General features: G+C 43.3%; 1 protein-coding gene across 1 annotated transcript in view; it reads right to left on the reverse strand.

Moving 5' to 3' along the window:
• LOC143292132 (uncharacterized) overlaps positions 1–15,000 on the reverse strand; it is a 32,008-nt gene that overhangs the window by 16,355 nt on the left and 653 nt on the right. Inside the window, exons 2-9 of the mRNA XM_076602321.1 lie at positions 14,161–14,406; positions 11,900–11,990; positions 10,447–10,684; positions 8,709–8,835; positions 5,916–5,994; positions 4,611–4,851; positions 4,160–4,246; positions 2,318–2,476 (exon numbers count right to left, since the gene is read on the reverse strand). Coding sequence (XP_076458436.1) covers positions 2,318–2,476; positions 4,160–4,246; positions 4,611–4,851; positions 5,916–5,994; positions 8,709–8,835; positions 10,447–10,684; positions 11,900–11,990; positions 14,161–14,406 — 1,268 coding nt within the window. The remainder of the gene's footprint in view (positions 1–2,317; positions 2,477–4,159; positions 4,247–4,610; positions 4,852–5,915; positions 5,995–8,708; positions 8,836–10,446; positions 10,685–11,899; positions 11,991–14,160; positions 14,407–15,000) is intronic.

Here is a 15,000-nt window from a genome sequence, read left to right on the forward strand (position 1 = left end):
ACAACACATTGTGTCATTTCCACTGATCAATACACAACACACTGTGTTATGCCCACTAATCAACACACAACACATCATGTTATCTCCTCTGATTGGGACATCATGCTATCCCCATTGATCAACACACAAAACAATGTGTTATTTTCCCACTGACTGCCACGCTGATCAACAAACAAAACACATTGTGTTACTCCCAGTGATCAACACACTGATCAACACAGCACATCAATGATGTTATCTCCTCTGATCATCACACAACACATCATATGACACTGATCAACACACAATACATGATGTTATCCAAAGAGTAGGGGTGCTTAATAAAAACTGACACATAATACATCACACAGACACACACACACAGACACACACACACACATATGCACATATGCACAAGTATTCACCAAAAAAAAAGCTGAAGACATAGTCCAGTTACACACTACTACAGCACATCTGTTGACAAAATTCTCCTTTGCTTCATGTCCAGACTCCATCAATGTACGAAGTGTATTGTAAGGACATCAATGTTCATCAATTTTAACCATGTCTGCTCACTGAATGGCAGTGTGCTTCTATCACAGAATCAGTGAAACTTTGGTACAAACAAACATTTTGGGACTGACCCAAATGATTCTATTAGTCTAAGCTTTCAAAAACAGTCTCAAAACAATCAAATCTTTTATATGTTTAGTTAGTACTGGATGAAAAGCTAACTTTTTGCCGAGAGTTATTCCCAAATACTTTTACTCATTCACTCTTTCAAACCTTATAAAGAGATCAAGTACAGGAAATGGATTTGTCTTTAACTCAGTGACCATTTCCATTGTTTGTTGAATATCAAAATCTAAATAATTGTCCTTAAACCTGACGGACCATTTCCATTGTTTGTTGAATATCAAAATCTAAATAATTGTCCTTAAACCTGATGGACCATTTCCATTGTTTGTTGAATATCAAAATCTAAATAATTGTCCTTAAGCCTGATGGACCATTTCCACTGTTTGTTGAATATCAAAATCTAAATAATTGTCCTTAAGCCTGATGGACCATTTCCACTGTTTGTTGAATATCAAAATCTAAATAATTGTCCTTAAACCTGATGGACCATTTCCATTGTTTGTTGAATATCAAAATCTAAATAATTGTCCTTAAGCCTGATGGACCATTTCCACTGTTTGTTGAATATCAAAATCTAAATAATTGTCCTTAAACCTGATGGACCATTTCCATTGTTTGTTGAATATCAAAATCTAAATAATTGTCCTTAAACCTGATGGACCATTTCCACTGTTTGTTGAATATCAAAATCTAAATTGTCCTTAAACCTGATGGACCATTTCCACTGTTTGTTGAATATCAAAATCTAAATAACTGTCCTTAAACCTGATGGACCATTTCCATTGTTTGTTGAATATCAAAATCTAAATAATTGTCCTTAAACCTGACAGACCATTTCCACTGTTTGTTGAATATCAAAATCTAAATAATTGTCCTTAAACCTGATGGACCATTTCCATTGTTTGTTGAATATCAAAATCTAAATAATTGTCCTTAAACCTGACAGACCATTTCCACTGTTTGTTGAATATCAAAATCTAAATAATTGTCCTTAAGCCTGACAGACCATTTCCACTGTTTGTTGAATATCAAAATCTAAATAATTGTCCTTAAGCCTGACAGACCATTTCCACTGTTTGTTGAATATCAAAATCTAAATAATTGTCCTTAAACCTGATGGCCCATTTCCACTGTTTGTTGAATATCAAAATCTAAATAATTGTCCTTAAACCTGACAGACTATTTCCACTGTTTGTTGAATATCAAAATCTAAATAATTGTCCTTAAACCTGATGGACCATTTCCATTGTTTGTTGAATATCAAAATCTAAATAATTGTCCTTAAACCTTGTTCAGAACAGTGTTACAGATAGATTCGTTAGGGCAGAATCATCTTGTGTGTAGCCAAGGATGTCACTCCTGTACCAGTGCTATCACTCGTGTTTACCAGGAACGTGAACAAGTCAGGTGACAGAACTGCTCCTTGAGGAGCACCAGTTCTAACTGTTCTAAGCAGAGGACAAAATTTCATAAAAACAGACTAGAATTCTGCTGTGGAAAAAAAACAAAACTGGCACTACACTGAATCAGCTCAGGGACTAACACTGAAGGAAAGAAGAAGCCTCAGCGCCATCAGATGTGGTTGGATAGTATTGAATGCAGATGAAAAATCCGTCAAGAAGACAGGAATGAAGATGTGTGTGTGTGTGTGTGGGGGGGGGGGGGGATGTGGCTGTGGGAGTAGGGGTGGGGATCTGACCTTGAGTTCCTGCAGGTGCTTAGATTGCAGATGGTTGCGCAGGTCATGGCGCTCTTCTGTGGTGAAGTGACAGAAGCCGCAGTGAAAGGGGAAGTCAGCCAGGTGCAGACGCAGGTGAGCTCGCAACGCCTCCACCTCCTGACACTCCTCTCTGCACACCTGTCAAAGCCACACACCTCACACCATGATTATAGCTCTACACACCTGTATCACACCTCTCAAAACACTGTTATAGCTCTACACACCTGTATCACACCTCTCAAAACACTGTTATAGCTCTACACACCTGTATCACACCTTACACCATGGTTATAGCTCTACACACCTGTGTCACAACTCACACCACAGTTATAGCTCTACACACCTGTATCACACCTCACACCATGATTATAGCTTTACACACCTGTATCACACCTCACACCATAGTTATAGCTCTACACACCTTTGTCACACATCAAACCATGATTATAGATCTACACACCTGTATCACACCTCACACTATAGTTATAGCTCTACACACCTGTACCACACCTCACACCATAGTTATAGCTCTACACACCTGTATCACACCATAGTTATAGCTCTACACACCTGTATCACACCTCACACCATAGTTATAGCTCTACACACCTGTACCACACCTTACACCATAGTTATAGCTCTACACACCTGTATCACACCTCACACCATAGTTATAGCTCTACACACCTGTACCACACCTTACATCATGTAGCTCTGCACATCTGTCAAACCTTACATCAAGCAGATGGTGGAGTGATGGCCTAGCGGTAACACGTCCACCTAGGAAGCGAGAGAACCTGAGCGCACTGGTTCGAATCCCGGAACAGACGCCAGTGTTTTCACCCCCCCCCCCCCCCCCCCACTAGACCTTGAATGGTGGTCTGGACGCTAGTCACTGGGATCAGATGATAAACCGAGGTCCCATGTGCAGCATGCACTTAGCGCACGTAAAAGAACTCATGGCAACAAAATGTCCCCGGCAAAATTCTGTAAAAAAAAAAAAAAAAAATCCACTTCACTAGGAAAAAAACCCAAAAAACTGCAGGCAGAAAAAAATACCCCCCAACAATGGGTAGTTCTCTCAGTGTAGCAACACACTCTCCCGGGGGAGAGCAGCCTGAATTTCACACAGAGAAATCTGTTGTGACAAAAAATGAGGAATACAATCTACACACCTATACTATACCTTACATCAAGTAGCTCTACACACCTGTACCACCTGACACTATTCCCTACACCACCTGTCAAACAGGAGTGTGTGGAGGAGGGGGTAGAGGAGGTGCAGGGTAATGTGTGGTGTGTGTGTGTGTGTGTGTGTGTGTGTGTTGGAGCTCATGTACGTTTATATGTATTTGACTGTGCTTTCATATCTGTGAAACTGCATGTTTGGTGCATATCTGTTATGCATGTGTGGGTGTATGTGTGAATGTGTGTCTTCATGTTTTACATTTATTTGCTTATTTATCATCATTGTTGTCTTATTTATTTATTTATTTATTTATCATAACTATTATTTTATTATTATTATTATTACTACTACCTTTTTATATTATAATTATTATTTATTCATTTGTGTAAGCTTATCTATTATTTATTTATTCACCTTTTTTTTTCCTCTCTCTCAAGGCCTGACTAAGCGCGTTGGGTTACGCTGCTGGTCAGGCATCTGCTTGGCAGATGTGGTGTAGCGTATATGGATTTTTCCGAACGCAGTGACGCCTCCTTGAGCTACTGAAACTGAAACTGAAACCTGTCAAACACTTGCGCATTCATCACCTGGCACTACTCCCTACACCACCTGTGACAATGTGACCCACTGACCTGGCACTGGGTCGGCGTGAAGGTCTGAAGGTCAGAGGCCGCCACCAGCTCCCCCACCTCACTCTCCCCCACCTCCCCCTCCTCCATCTGCGCACAGGGAGAATGACAATGACCATGTTGTTTTTGGTTAACGTACATTCACGTGTGCGCGTGCGTGCACACGTGCACGCGCGCACACACACACACACACACCACACACACACACACACAGCACTCACCACATTCTCCATAAAAAAAACCCAGCACTCAACACAGTCTCTGTTAACATACACCATCCACCACACTCTTCTGTTAACACACAGCACTCAACACGCTCTCTGTTAATACAAACACGACACACTCTGTTAACATGCAACACCCCCCCCCCCACCCCCCCCCACAACACTCACCACACTCTCTGTTAACACCTCCCCACCCCTCCCACACACACACACACACCCGCAACACCCACCACAGCAGTCTCCCCGAGGGAGGTGACGGTCTCGTTGTTGCTGACCACCTGGGCCTCCGTGAAGATCTGCTCCCCGTTCTCCCCCTCCGTCACCACCATCACCATCTCGCCCGGGACCACGGACACGAAGGATTCCTGACCGTCCTTGTCCTGGGACACCACGGCCGGGATGTTGGGGATGTACGTCCACTTCTTCCCGTAGCGGGGAAGGTCTGCGTCGCTCTTTGACGTGCACGGCTTCCTGCGAGGACGCACGTGCATGTGTATGCGTGTACTACACACAGTGACGCGTGTCAGCTACCACTACTACACCTCTGCAGGAGCAGCACACAGCAACACCTTGCACACACACACACACACACACACACACACACACACACACACACACAGAGCTTTCCAGGAACAACATTGCACACACACACACACACACACACACACACACACAGCTTTCCAGGAACAACATTGCACACACACACACACACACACAAACAGTGACACACAGGCCTGTCAGCCACTGCAGGAACAACACTGACACACACACACACACACACACACACACACATATAGTGACACACCTCTGCAGGAACAACACAGCAACACATTCCACACACACACACACACATACACACACACACACGGTGGCACACCTCTCTAGGAACAACACAGCAACACATTGCAGACAGAGGTGATAGACAGAGAGAGACAGCGGTAGTCATAACTCTCAGCTGGAGTGCATGTGACAGACTGAGACACACAGACAGAGAAACAAACACAGACAGACAAACACAGACAAATACACAGACACACAGCTGATGCCACAACTTCCACCAGTAGTGCATGTGACAGTAGTGCATGTGACAGACAGACACAAGCAGAAAGACGGACAGAAAGAGAGACAAACACATAGAGACAGGCAGACAGACAGAGACAGAGAGATGGACAGACAGAGAGATAACGATGACGATGTTTTATTCCGATTAAGGCCAAAGCCCCTTACTGAAGGGGGTCATACAAGAAAATAAATAAGGAAAATGACTTGACACAATAAACCAACATCACAAATCAACCAAAAGTAGCTAATACAATACTCAACAACATTCACAAATTAACAATTCGAAGTCTCTTCAATGCCTCATATAAGTATATGGCCAAGTTTTGTTGGGTAAGCTCATGTTTCTCACAGACAGAGAGACAAACACACAGAGACAGGCAGAGAGACAGAGACAGAGAGCCGGACAGACAGAGAGACAAACACAGAGAGACAGACAGACGGACAGAGGGACAGCTGACCACCACAGCTCTCACCTGGAGCGCATATGCCTTGTCAAAGCCCCCGACTCAGCAAAACTGCGACCACATGACTCGCAGCCGTATGGACGTTCACCTGAAACAATACAGTAACAGCACACGTCCAAAAACAAATCTCACTTGTCCCATGCAATGACTGGGTGGTTAAAGCATTGGACTTTCAATCTGAGGGTCCCAGGTTCCAATCTCGGAAAAGGCGCCTTGTGAGTAAAGGGTGGAGATTTTTCCGATCTCCCAGGTGAACATTTGTGCAGACCGGCTTAGTGCCTGAAGTCAGTCCATGTATATATGGATGCAGAAAATCAAATACACCCTTTAAAGATCCTGTAATAATGTCAGCATTCAGTGGGTTATGGAAACAAGAACATACCCAGCATGCACACTCCCCAAAACAGAGTATGGCTGCCTAGATGGCAGCCGTCAGTTGGCTCTACGCAGGTAGGCAGCCTGTTGTGCGAGTGACCCCGAGTTTGTAAAGTGCTTAGAGCTTGGTCTCCGAGCGAGGATAGGTGTTATATAAGTATCCATATCATCATCATTCAATCAATAACACATATCCAAAACAATTTCACTAGTCACAACACCGTAATCAATAACACACATCCAGAACAATTTCACTAGTCACAACACAGTAATTAACACACATCCAGAACAATTTCACTTGTCACAACACAGTAATTAACACACATCCAGAACAATTTCACTTGTCACAACACAGTAATTAACACACATCCAGAACAATTTCACTAATCACAACACAGTAATCAACACACATCCACAACAATTTCACTAATCACAACACAGTAATTAACACACATCCACAACAATTTCACTAATCACAACGCAGTGATTAATAACACACATCCAGAACAATTTCACTTGTCACAACACAGTTACCAATAATATTCCAGAACAAGTTAACCTGACACAACACGGTAATTAACACACATCAACAACAAGTTAACAGGACACAACACAGTAATCAACACACATCAACAACAAGTTAACAGGACACAGCACAGTAATTAAAACACATCCAGGACAAGTTAACAGGACACAGCACAGTAATTAAAACACATCCAGGACAAGTTAACCGGACACAACACAGTAATCAACACACATCAACAACAAGTTAACCGGACACAACACAGTAATCAACACACATCAACAACAAGTTAACCGGACACAACACAGTAATCAACACACATCAACAACAAGTTAACCGGACACAGCACAGTAATTAAAACACATCTAGGACAAGTTAACCTGAAGCAACACAGTAATCAACACATCCAGAACAATTTCACCTGTCACAACACAGTAAGTAACACACATCAAGAACAATTTCATCTGTCACAACACAGTAATTACCGTAAATCAGGCTATTTAGCGCATCGTTACATAGGTCAAATCCCCTAAATCTTAAAAAAAAAAAATAAATAAAAATAAAAATTCCAATTCATTCACACATTAGCAACAGTGGTTTATAAGCCGAAAGAGTTACACCAAGAAAAAAACAACAACAGAAAAATAAGTGCAAAAACCAATGGCCACTTTGATCGCCTTAAGTTTGAAAGCTGCATCGTGTTTTCAGCATGAAGTTGGCTGAACAAGAGCGATCAACTAAATGGTCTGTGTGCATAAAGGCCATGTGTACATTTGGAGGGGGAAAAAAAACCGTGAACAGTTAACATTAGCACACTTTTACAGAGAGTTTTCAATTCACGAAGAACCAAAACCAGTTTTGAAACAAAGTGTGAATCCAGAAACAGAATGGAGACTGAAGGCAATGCTTGATTTGACCCGTACGTACCAACAGGAAAACCCACAACATTGGGAAAAAATCCACAAACAATCCACATCATTATTTTAGCCGCAGTGGTCTTCTTCTTCTTCTTCTTCTGCGTTCGTGGGCTGCAACTCCCATGTTCGCTCGTATGTACACAAGTGGGCTTTTACGTGTATGACCGTTTTTACCCCACCATATAGGCAGCCATACTTCGTTTTCAGGGGTGTGCATGCTGGGTATTTTCTTGTTTCCATAACCCACCGAACACTGACATGAATTACAGGATCTTTAACGCACGTATTTGATCTTCTGCTTGCGGTATACACATGAAGGGGGTTCAGGCACTAAGCAGGTCTGCACATATGTTGACCTGGGAGATCGGAAAAATCTCCGACCTTTACCCACCAGGCGCCGTTACCAAGATTCGAACCCGGGAACCTCAGACTGAGAGTCCAACACTTTAACCACTCGGCTATTGCTCCCGTCAGCTGCAGTGGTCAAAGCTGAGGGGGAAAAGTCGCAGCTAACAATAATAATAATAATAATGGATACTTATATAGCACACTATCCAGAAATCTGCTCTAGGTGCTTTACAAAAACGCTTTGTTAACATAAAACATTACATCTATGTTACATACACACACCAAAATATGACTACACACACAAACACACACACACACACACACACTGCGTACATACGTTTTAACAATACATGTGTATCTAACAGCTACCCTAACACATACGCACACATAGGCAGGCACAAACTTACATAAACGCACGCGCACACAATACACATTCATATACATGCATGTAGTTATGTACACATACATATGTATACATACATAGTCAAGCACAGTGAACGCAAAGGAAGTGGACCTGCCACAATTGAACTTACTGCTGAGGGAAAAGGTGAGTTTTGAGACAAGATTTTTTTTTTTTGTCCTGAGCTAACAGTCTTTTAAGAGTTTCACGGTCTCAGTTCAAACACCATGTCACCTCACCCGTGTGTCTGCGGACGTGTCTGACCAGGGAGCCTTTGGTCTTGAAGGCGTAGGGACAGTTCTCAAACGTGCACTTGTACTGACGCACGTTGGAATGGGTCAACATGTGCGTCTTCAGAACAGCCACCTGCACACGCAGTCACTGTGATCAGTCGGCATGACGTGAGCATGTGTGTGTTTGTGTGTGTGTGTGTGTGTGTGTGTGTGTGTGTGTGTGTGTGTGTCTATGTGTGTGTGTGTGTGTGTGCGTGCGTGCGTGCGTGCATGCGTGCGTGCGTGCGTGTGTGTGTGTGTGCGTACTGATGCACGTTGGAATGGGTCAACATGTGCGTCTTCAGAACAGCCACCTGCACACACAGTCACTGCCATCAGTCGGCATGACGTGAGCATGTGTGTGTTTGTGTGTGTGTGTGTGTGTGTGTGTGTGTGTGCGCGTGTGTGTGTGTGTGTGTGTGTGTGTATGTGTGTGTGTGTGTCTGTGTTGTTGTTTTTTGTGTGTGTGCGTGTGTGTGTGTGTGTGCGTGTGCGTGTTTGTGTTTGTGCGTGTGTGCGTGCATGCGTGCGTGCGTGTGCGTGTGTGTGCGTGTAGATACAGACACCAACAGACAGTGTGAAGTCACTGTATGTGTAGGGCAGTCAGTAAGTCAGAAACCTGTGTTTTATGAAGGAGCTCAACTTCTCGTCCTACTCAAAGGTTATACAGGACACTATAAATTATAGGGGGAAAACAGGTGATGCACGTTGGAATGGGTCAACATGTGCGTCTTCAGAACAGCCACCTGCACACACAGTCACTGCCATCAGTCGGCATGACGTGAGCATGTGTGTGTTTGTGTGTTTGTGTGTGTGTGTTTGTTTTTGTGTGTGTGTGTGTGTGTGTGTGTGTGTGTGTGTGTGTGTTGTGTGTGTGTGTATGTGTGCATGTGTGTGTGTGAAAAACAAGCGAAAAACAGGACTCCCTCTTTGAATATCACACCAGGATTTTAACAAGACACAAGGGAAAAAAAGGATCCCCTCTTTAAATACCACACCAGGATTTTCCTGGATACAAGAATGGAAAAACAGGACTCCCTCTATGAATATCTAACCAGAACTTTCCTGGATACACAAAGGGTAAAACAGGACTCCCTGTTTGAATACCATACCAGGATAATAACAGGACACAAAGGAAAAAAAGGATCCCCTCTCTGAATACCACCCCAGCATTTTCCAGGACACAAGGGAAAAACAGGACTCCCTCTTTGAATATCACACCAGGATTTTAACAGGACACAAAGGATAAAAGGATCCCCTCTTTGAATACCACCCCAGGATTTTCCAGGATACAAAGGAAAAAAAGGATCCCCTCTTTGAATATCTCACCAGAATTTTAACAGGACACAGGGGAATAAAAGGATCCCCTCTTTGAATGCCACACCAGGATTTTCTGGACACAAGAAGGGAAAAACAGGACTCCTCTTTGAATACCACCCCAGGATTATAACAGGACACAAGGGAAAAAAAGGATCCCCTCTTTGAATACCACACCCACATTTTCCTGGACACAAGAAGGGAAAAACAGGACCCCCTCTTTGAATACCACCCCAGGATTTTAAACATCACAAGGGAAAAAACAGATCACCACCCCAGGATTATCCACGACACCAGGGACAAAAAGGATCCCTTCTTTGAATACCACCCAAGGATTTTCCTGCACACACGAAAGGGAAAAACAACAACAACAAAAAAAAAACCAGACCTCCTTGAAGCCGACCCCACACATGTCGCACTTGAAGGGACGTTCATCATCACCACTGCTCAGCTGGACTCGCTTGACGGGCGGCTCCTTCACCTTGAAGTTGACGTCCTGGTCGTCGATGTCCTCCTCCACCTCCTCCTCCCCTTTCCTCTTCTCCTCCTCATCCTCCTCCTCCTCTTCGCTGTCCCCCTCCCTCTTGTTGTGGTCGTACTGGATGTGCCACTTCAGGCTGGCTTCTCTGCACACACCAGTTATCATCAGTCAGCACAGTCACGGGCTCAGTAGGTGAGTGGTTAAAGCGTTGGACTTTCAATCTGAGGGTCCCAGGTTTGAGTCTCGCTAACAGCACCTGGTAGGTAAAGGGTGAAAATTTTTTCCAATCTCCCAGGTCAACATATGTGCTATGTTTGCCTCAACCTCCTTTCTGTGAAAACACAAGCAGAAGATCAAATACGCACGTTAAAGATCCCATAATCCATGTCAGCGTTTCGTGGGTTATGGAAACAAGAACATACCCAGCATGCACACCCCTAAAAACAGTGTATGGATGCTTACATGGAAGGGTAAATAAAAAAAAATGGTCATACATGTAAAATGTTACATGTCTGTCTGAGTGTGTAAGTGTGCGTGCCTGAAATCTGATTGAATGACACAGGACAATAATGATGAGTGCCCAATGGCAGCCTTTAGTCGGCTTTACCCAGGTAGGCAGTCTGTTGTGCAAATAACCCAGAGTTTGTAAAGCACTTAGAGCTTGGTCTCCGACTGCGGATAAGTGAAAGCAGCCAGTAGTTGATCTTTCTGAACACGTTCCTTGACGACACCGACTCCTCATCCTCATGTTTTGCAGCTAGTGTGCACACAAAATGACAAGCACACACATGCGCACACACAAAAATTAATATACACACACTTAGTACACACAAATATCTGCAAAAACACACTGCTGATCAGAGCCCACAACCGTGGTGGTTTGAGGGGGGACGGAGTGGGGGGGGAGGGGGGGGGCGCGTTTGTTTTTTTGGGGGAGCAGTTTTTGGTCTTTTGGTGGTTTGTTGTTATTGTTGTTGTTCTGTCCCATTAGCAGCACTGTTTCAGTGGCATCACACTCATCCTGAGTCCCTGTTAGTGTTACACAGCAATATCTAGGTTCAAATATCACAATCCCAATGTCGGCAGACTATAGTGAACTATTGATGATATGTCACCAGGAGGCCACACACCAGAGGAGACCCTGACAGTAAGAGCTCAGTCGCGGACCCAGACTGACTGAGCATTGCCCCTTGACCCCAAAACAGTGTTTTCCATGACTGCACCAAGTGTGCTCCATACCTGTTGAACACACACACACGCACACACACACACACACACACACACACACATCCACAAGTGCACAGCACTGATAACAGCTCACAACAGTGCTTTTTCCAGAACAATGTGTGGTGTACCATACCTGCTGAACTTGCGATCACACGTGGTGCAGACATACGTGTTTCTCTCTGCTATCAAGTGCACGTCCACTGGGGGGCTCTTTTTCTTCCGCCCTGCACACAACCACATATACTGCGTGCATCATCGTTTGAAGCATGCCATTTGCATGATGCTGGCTGTTTGTCAAGTGACTTGTTGATTTGGTACTGGAGCAATGCAAACGCTGACTTATGAAAAACTATGACTTGTTGATTTAGTATTGGAGCAATGCAAACAATGACGTATGAAAAACTATCTGGATGAAATGTGTTGTGGCCGTGTGGAAAGGTTTGATCAGCTACTTCTTGTGTTAGTTTTGAGGTTTGACCTTCTGTTTTGCAGGCTTGACCTATTTATTTTGTATGGTAACTGGTCATGTTGATGTAATTGTCAACAACTCATGCTTAACTCTGTAAGTGGGGAATTTCAACTGATTTGTCTCATGTGTTCGAGCATGCAGAATGTCTGGATAAGTGTTTAAGGCAGACAGATCTGAACTGGTATTAATTTGCAACACTTTATTCATTCTTCTTCTTCTCTTCTTCTTCTGCGTTCGTGGGCTGCAACTCCCACATTCACTCGTATATACGCGAGTGGGCTTTTACGTGTATGACCGTTTTTACCCGCCATGTAGGCAGCCATACTCTGCTTTCGGGGGTGTGCATGCTGGGTGTGTTTTTGTTTCCATAACCCACCGAACGCTGACATGGATTACAGGATCTTTAACGTACGTATCTGATCTTCTGCTTGCGTATACACACGAAAGGGGTTCAGGTACTGGCAGGTCTGCACATACGTTGACCTGGGAGATCGTAAAAATCTCCACCCTTTACCAACCAGGCGCCGTCACCTGATTCGAACCCGTGACCCTCAGATTGAAAGTCCAACGCTTTAACCATTCAGCTATTGCCCCTGTCACTTTATTCATTCAATGTGACAGTCACATCATTGTATTGTGTTCAGGCAGTTTGTGAATAGCCTTGAGGACTGAGCCTGTCTTGTGCATAATGCAGGCTGTTTTATTTCAGTGACTGGTCAGCTAAACATGGCCTGAAAATGTAATAGTTTGATGTTTCTTTGTGAAGAGTTTGCACTGCTGGACAGTGTATGAATGGATGGTGAGAGGTTAACATAACCTGATAAGTTGGTTTGGCTCATTAACACATGGATAGATAGATGATCTACATTTGTTATGTACTGCTCATGACACTGACTGACTGAATGGATGCTGAGAGGTTAACTTAACTGTTAAAATGTAACCTGATGAGCTGATTTGGCTCAATATCATATAAATAATATATCTGTCATATGGACCTTTCATGACAGTGAATGAATGGCTGTTGAGGTTTACCTTTAAAGTGATAAGCTGGTTTTGCACAGTAACATATAAAAAAAAATTGAAAAAGAATTTTGTTTAATGGACTTTTCATAACAATGAATGAATGGATGTTGAAAAAGGTTTACATGTATGTATTGTGATAAGCTGCTTTTGCTCAACAACATAAATATCATGTTTACTATATTGACCTTTTAAGCTGGTTACGTTTTACATACCCTGGACTTTTTGTATCCTCTGCTCCAGGATTACTATTAACTGCTGAGTACTTGTGCCACTGCTTTTGGTTCCAGAACACTTTTGATAACATGAGGTACATGCCACCCTGCTTGTAGAATGAGGAGAAAGTTTACTTTACGCCACAACCCCTACCTACACCCTGCTCTACACCTTCATGCTACAGGTCTCCTGGTTCTACAGTATCATCTGTGTACTTTGTGACAATTTCAGTATTAGTACAAGAATGAGTACCTGACCGAGTGACTGTGTTTGTTATGTGAGTGTGTTATGTATGATCTATGTGTGTGTGTTGTTTATCTCTGTTTTTTAAAATTCTTTTAAAATTGTGTGTGTGTGTGTGTGTGTGTGTGTGTGTGTGTGTGTTTGTGAGTGTGCGTGCGTGAATGTGTGTGTATGTGTGAGCACATGTGTGTGAGCACATGTGTGTGTGTGTGTGTGTGTGTGTGTGTGTGTGTGTTCCTGATTCCTGCTGATGCCTGACGACAATGATCTCAAGATGAGACAGGACTCTCACAACCATGAGCAACACGGTAAACCGAAACAAAAACAGTTGTTCAAGATACAGACAAGATAGACAGACAGACAGACTAGTAAAAACAAACAAAACAAAAACAAAACCGAAAGAAAAGAAAGTGGATAACTATAAAGTTTCCATTGAGTGGACTCACGTTTGCGAGGCTTGACCATTTGGACAGGCAGATTCTCATCCTCTGCTGTGTCAGGTTTGACTGTCGTCTCCTTTTTCTTCAAGGTGGGGAGCACCATTCTGCGGTCCCCGGGTGCTCGGTTGTAAGCGACCTTGAACTTGTCATGCTTGACCTTGTGCTCCAGGTATGCCTCCAGCTTCTTGAACACCTGCTTGCACTTCTTGCAGAAGTGTATGTCGTCATCATCTTCATCGTCTGTCGGTACACCTTTAATCAGTGTCAAAGTGAGAAGAAGATTACCATCGTCATCCTCAGCACATCTGACAGCACTCCTGTGATGTCATTGCTCAACACTCTGCTTATGTCAGAGACTAACATTTAAAGCTTACAGTTGGGCCAACAGCAAAGTCAGAGCTGTGTAACCAATGGTTACTCCACTGCAATGGGAATTAATTTACAGCTTAGTCTTTTGTGAAGAACTATGACTCTCAAACTTGGAGGCAATATTGTATTGGCTCTTAGCACCACAGCCTTGGGGGCGAGTTGACCCTTGGGAACCATCTCAACACCAACTGTCCTAAAGTCCTCTTGGCCATGAGAGTGGGGATGCAACTTGGCATGACGCTTTCCATCGTAATCACAGATAGTGGGGATAGCAAATGCCTCCTCTAATGTATTGATGGTCACAGTCAGTCATGACTGACTATCAGTACAGTATCGTACATTGTCATCATAATCATCATCATCTGTCAACACTCGATCTTGTACTGTGACATGTGAATATCATCATTATTCAAACAATTGCAATGCTGTTATTAGTCATCAACTAGTATGGTTATATTCAATGCTGTAGTCAGCCAT

The sequence above is a fragment of the Babylonia areolata genome, chromosome 18 (assembly GCF_041734735.1).
Source record: "Babylonia areolata isolate BAREFJ2019XMU chromosome 18, ASM4173473v1, whole genome shotgun sequence".
NCBI classification, from domain to species: Eukaryota; Metazoa; Mollusca; class Gastropoda; order Neogastropoda; family Buccinidae; genus Babylonia; species Babylonia areolata.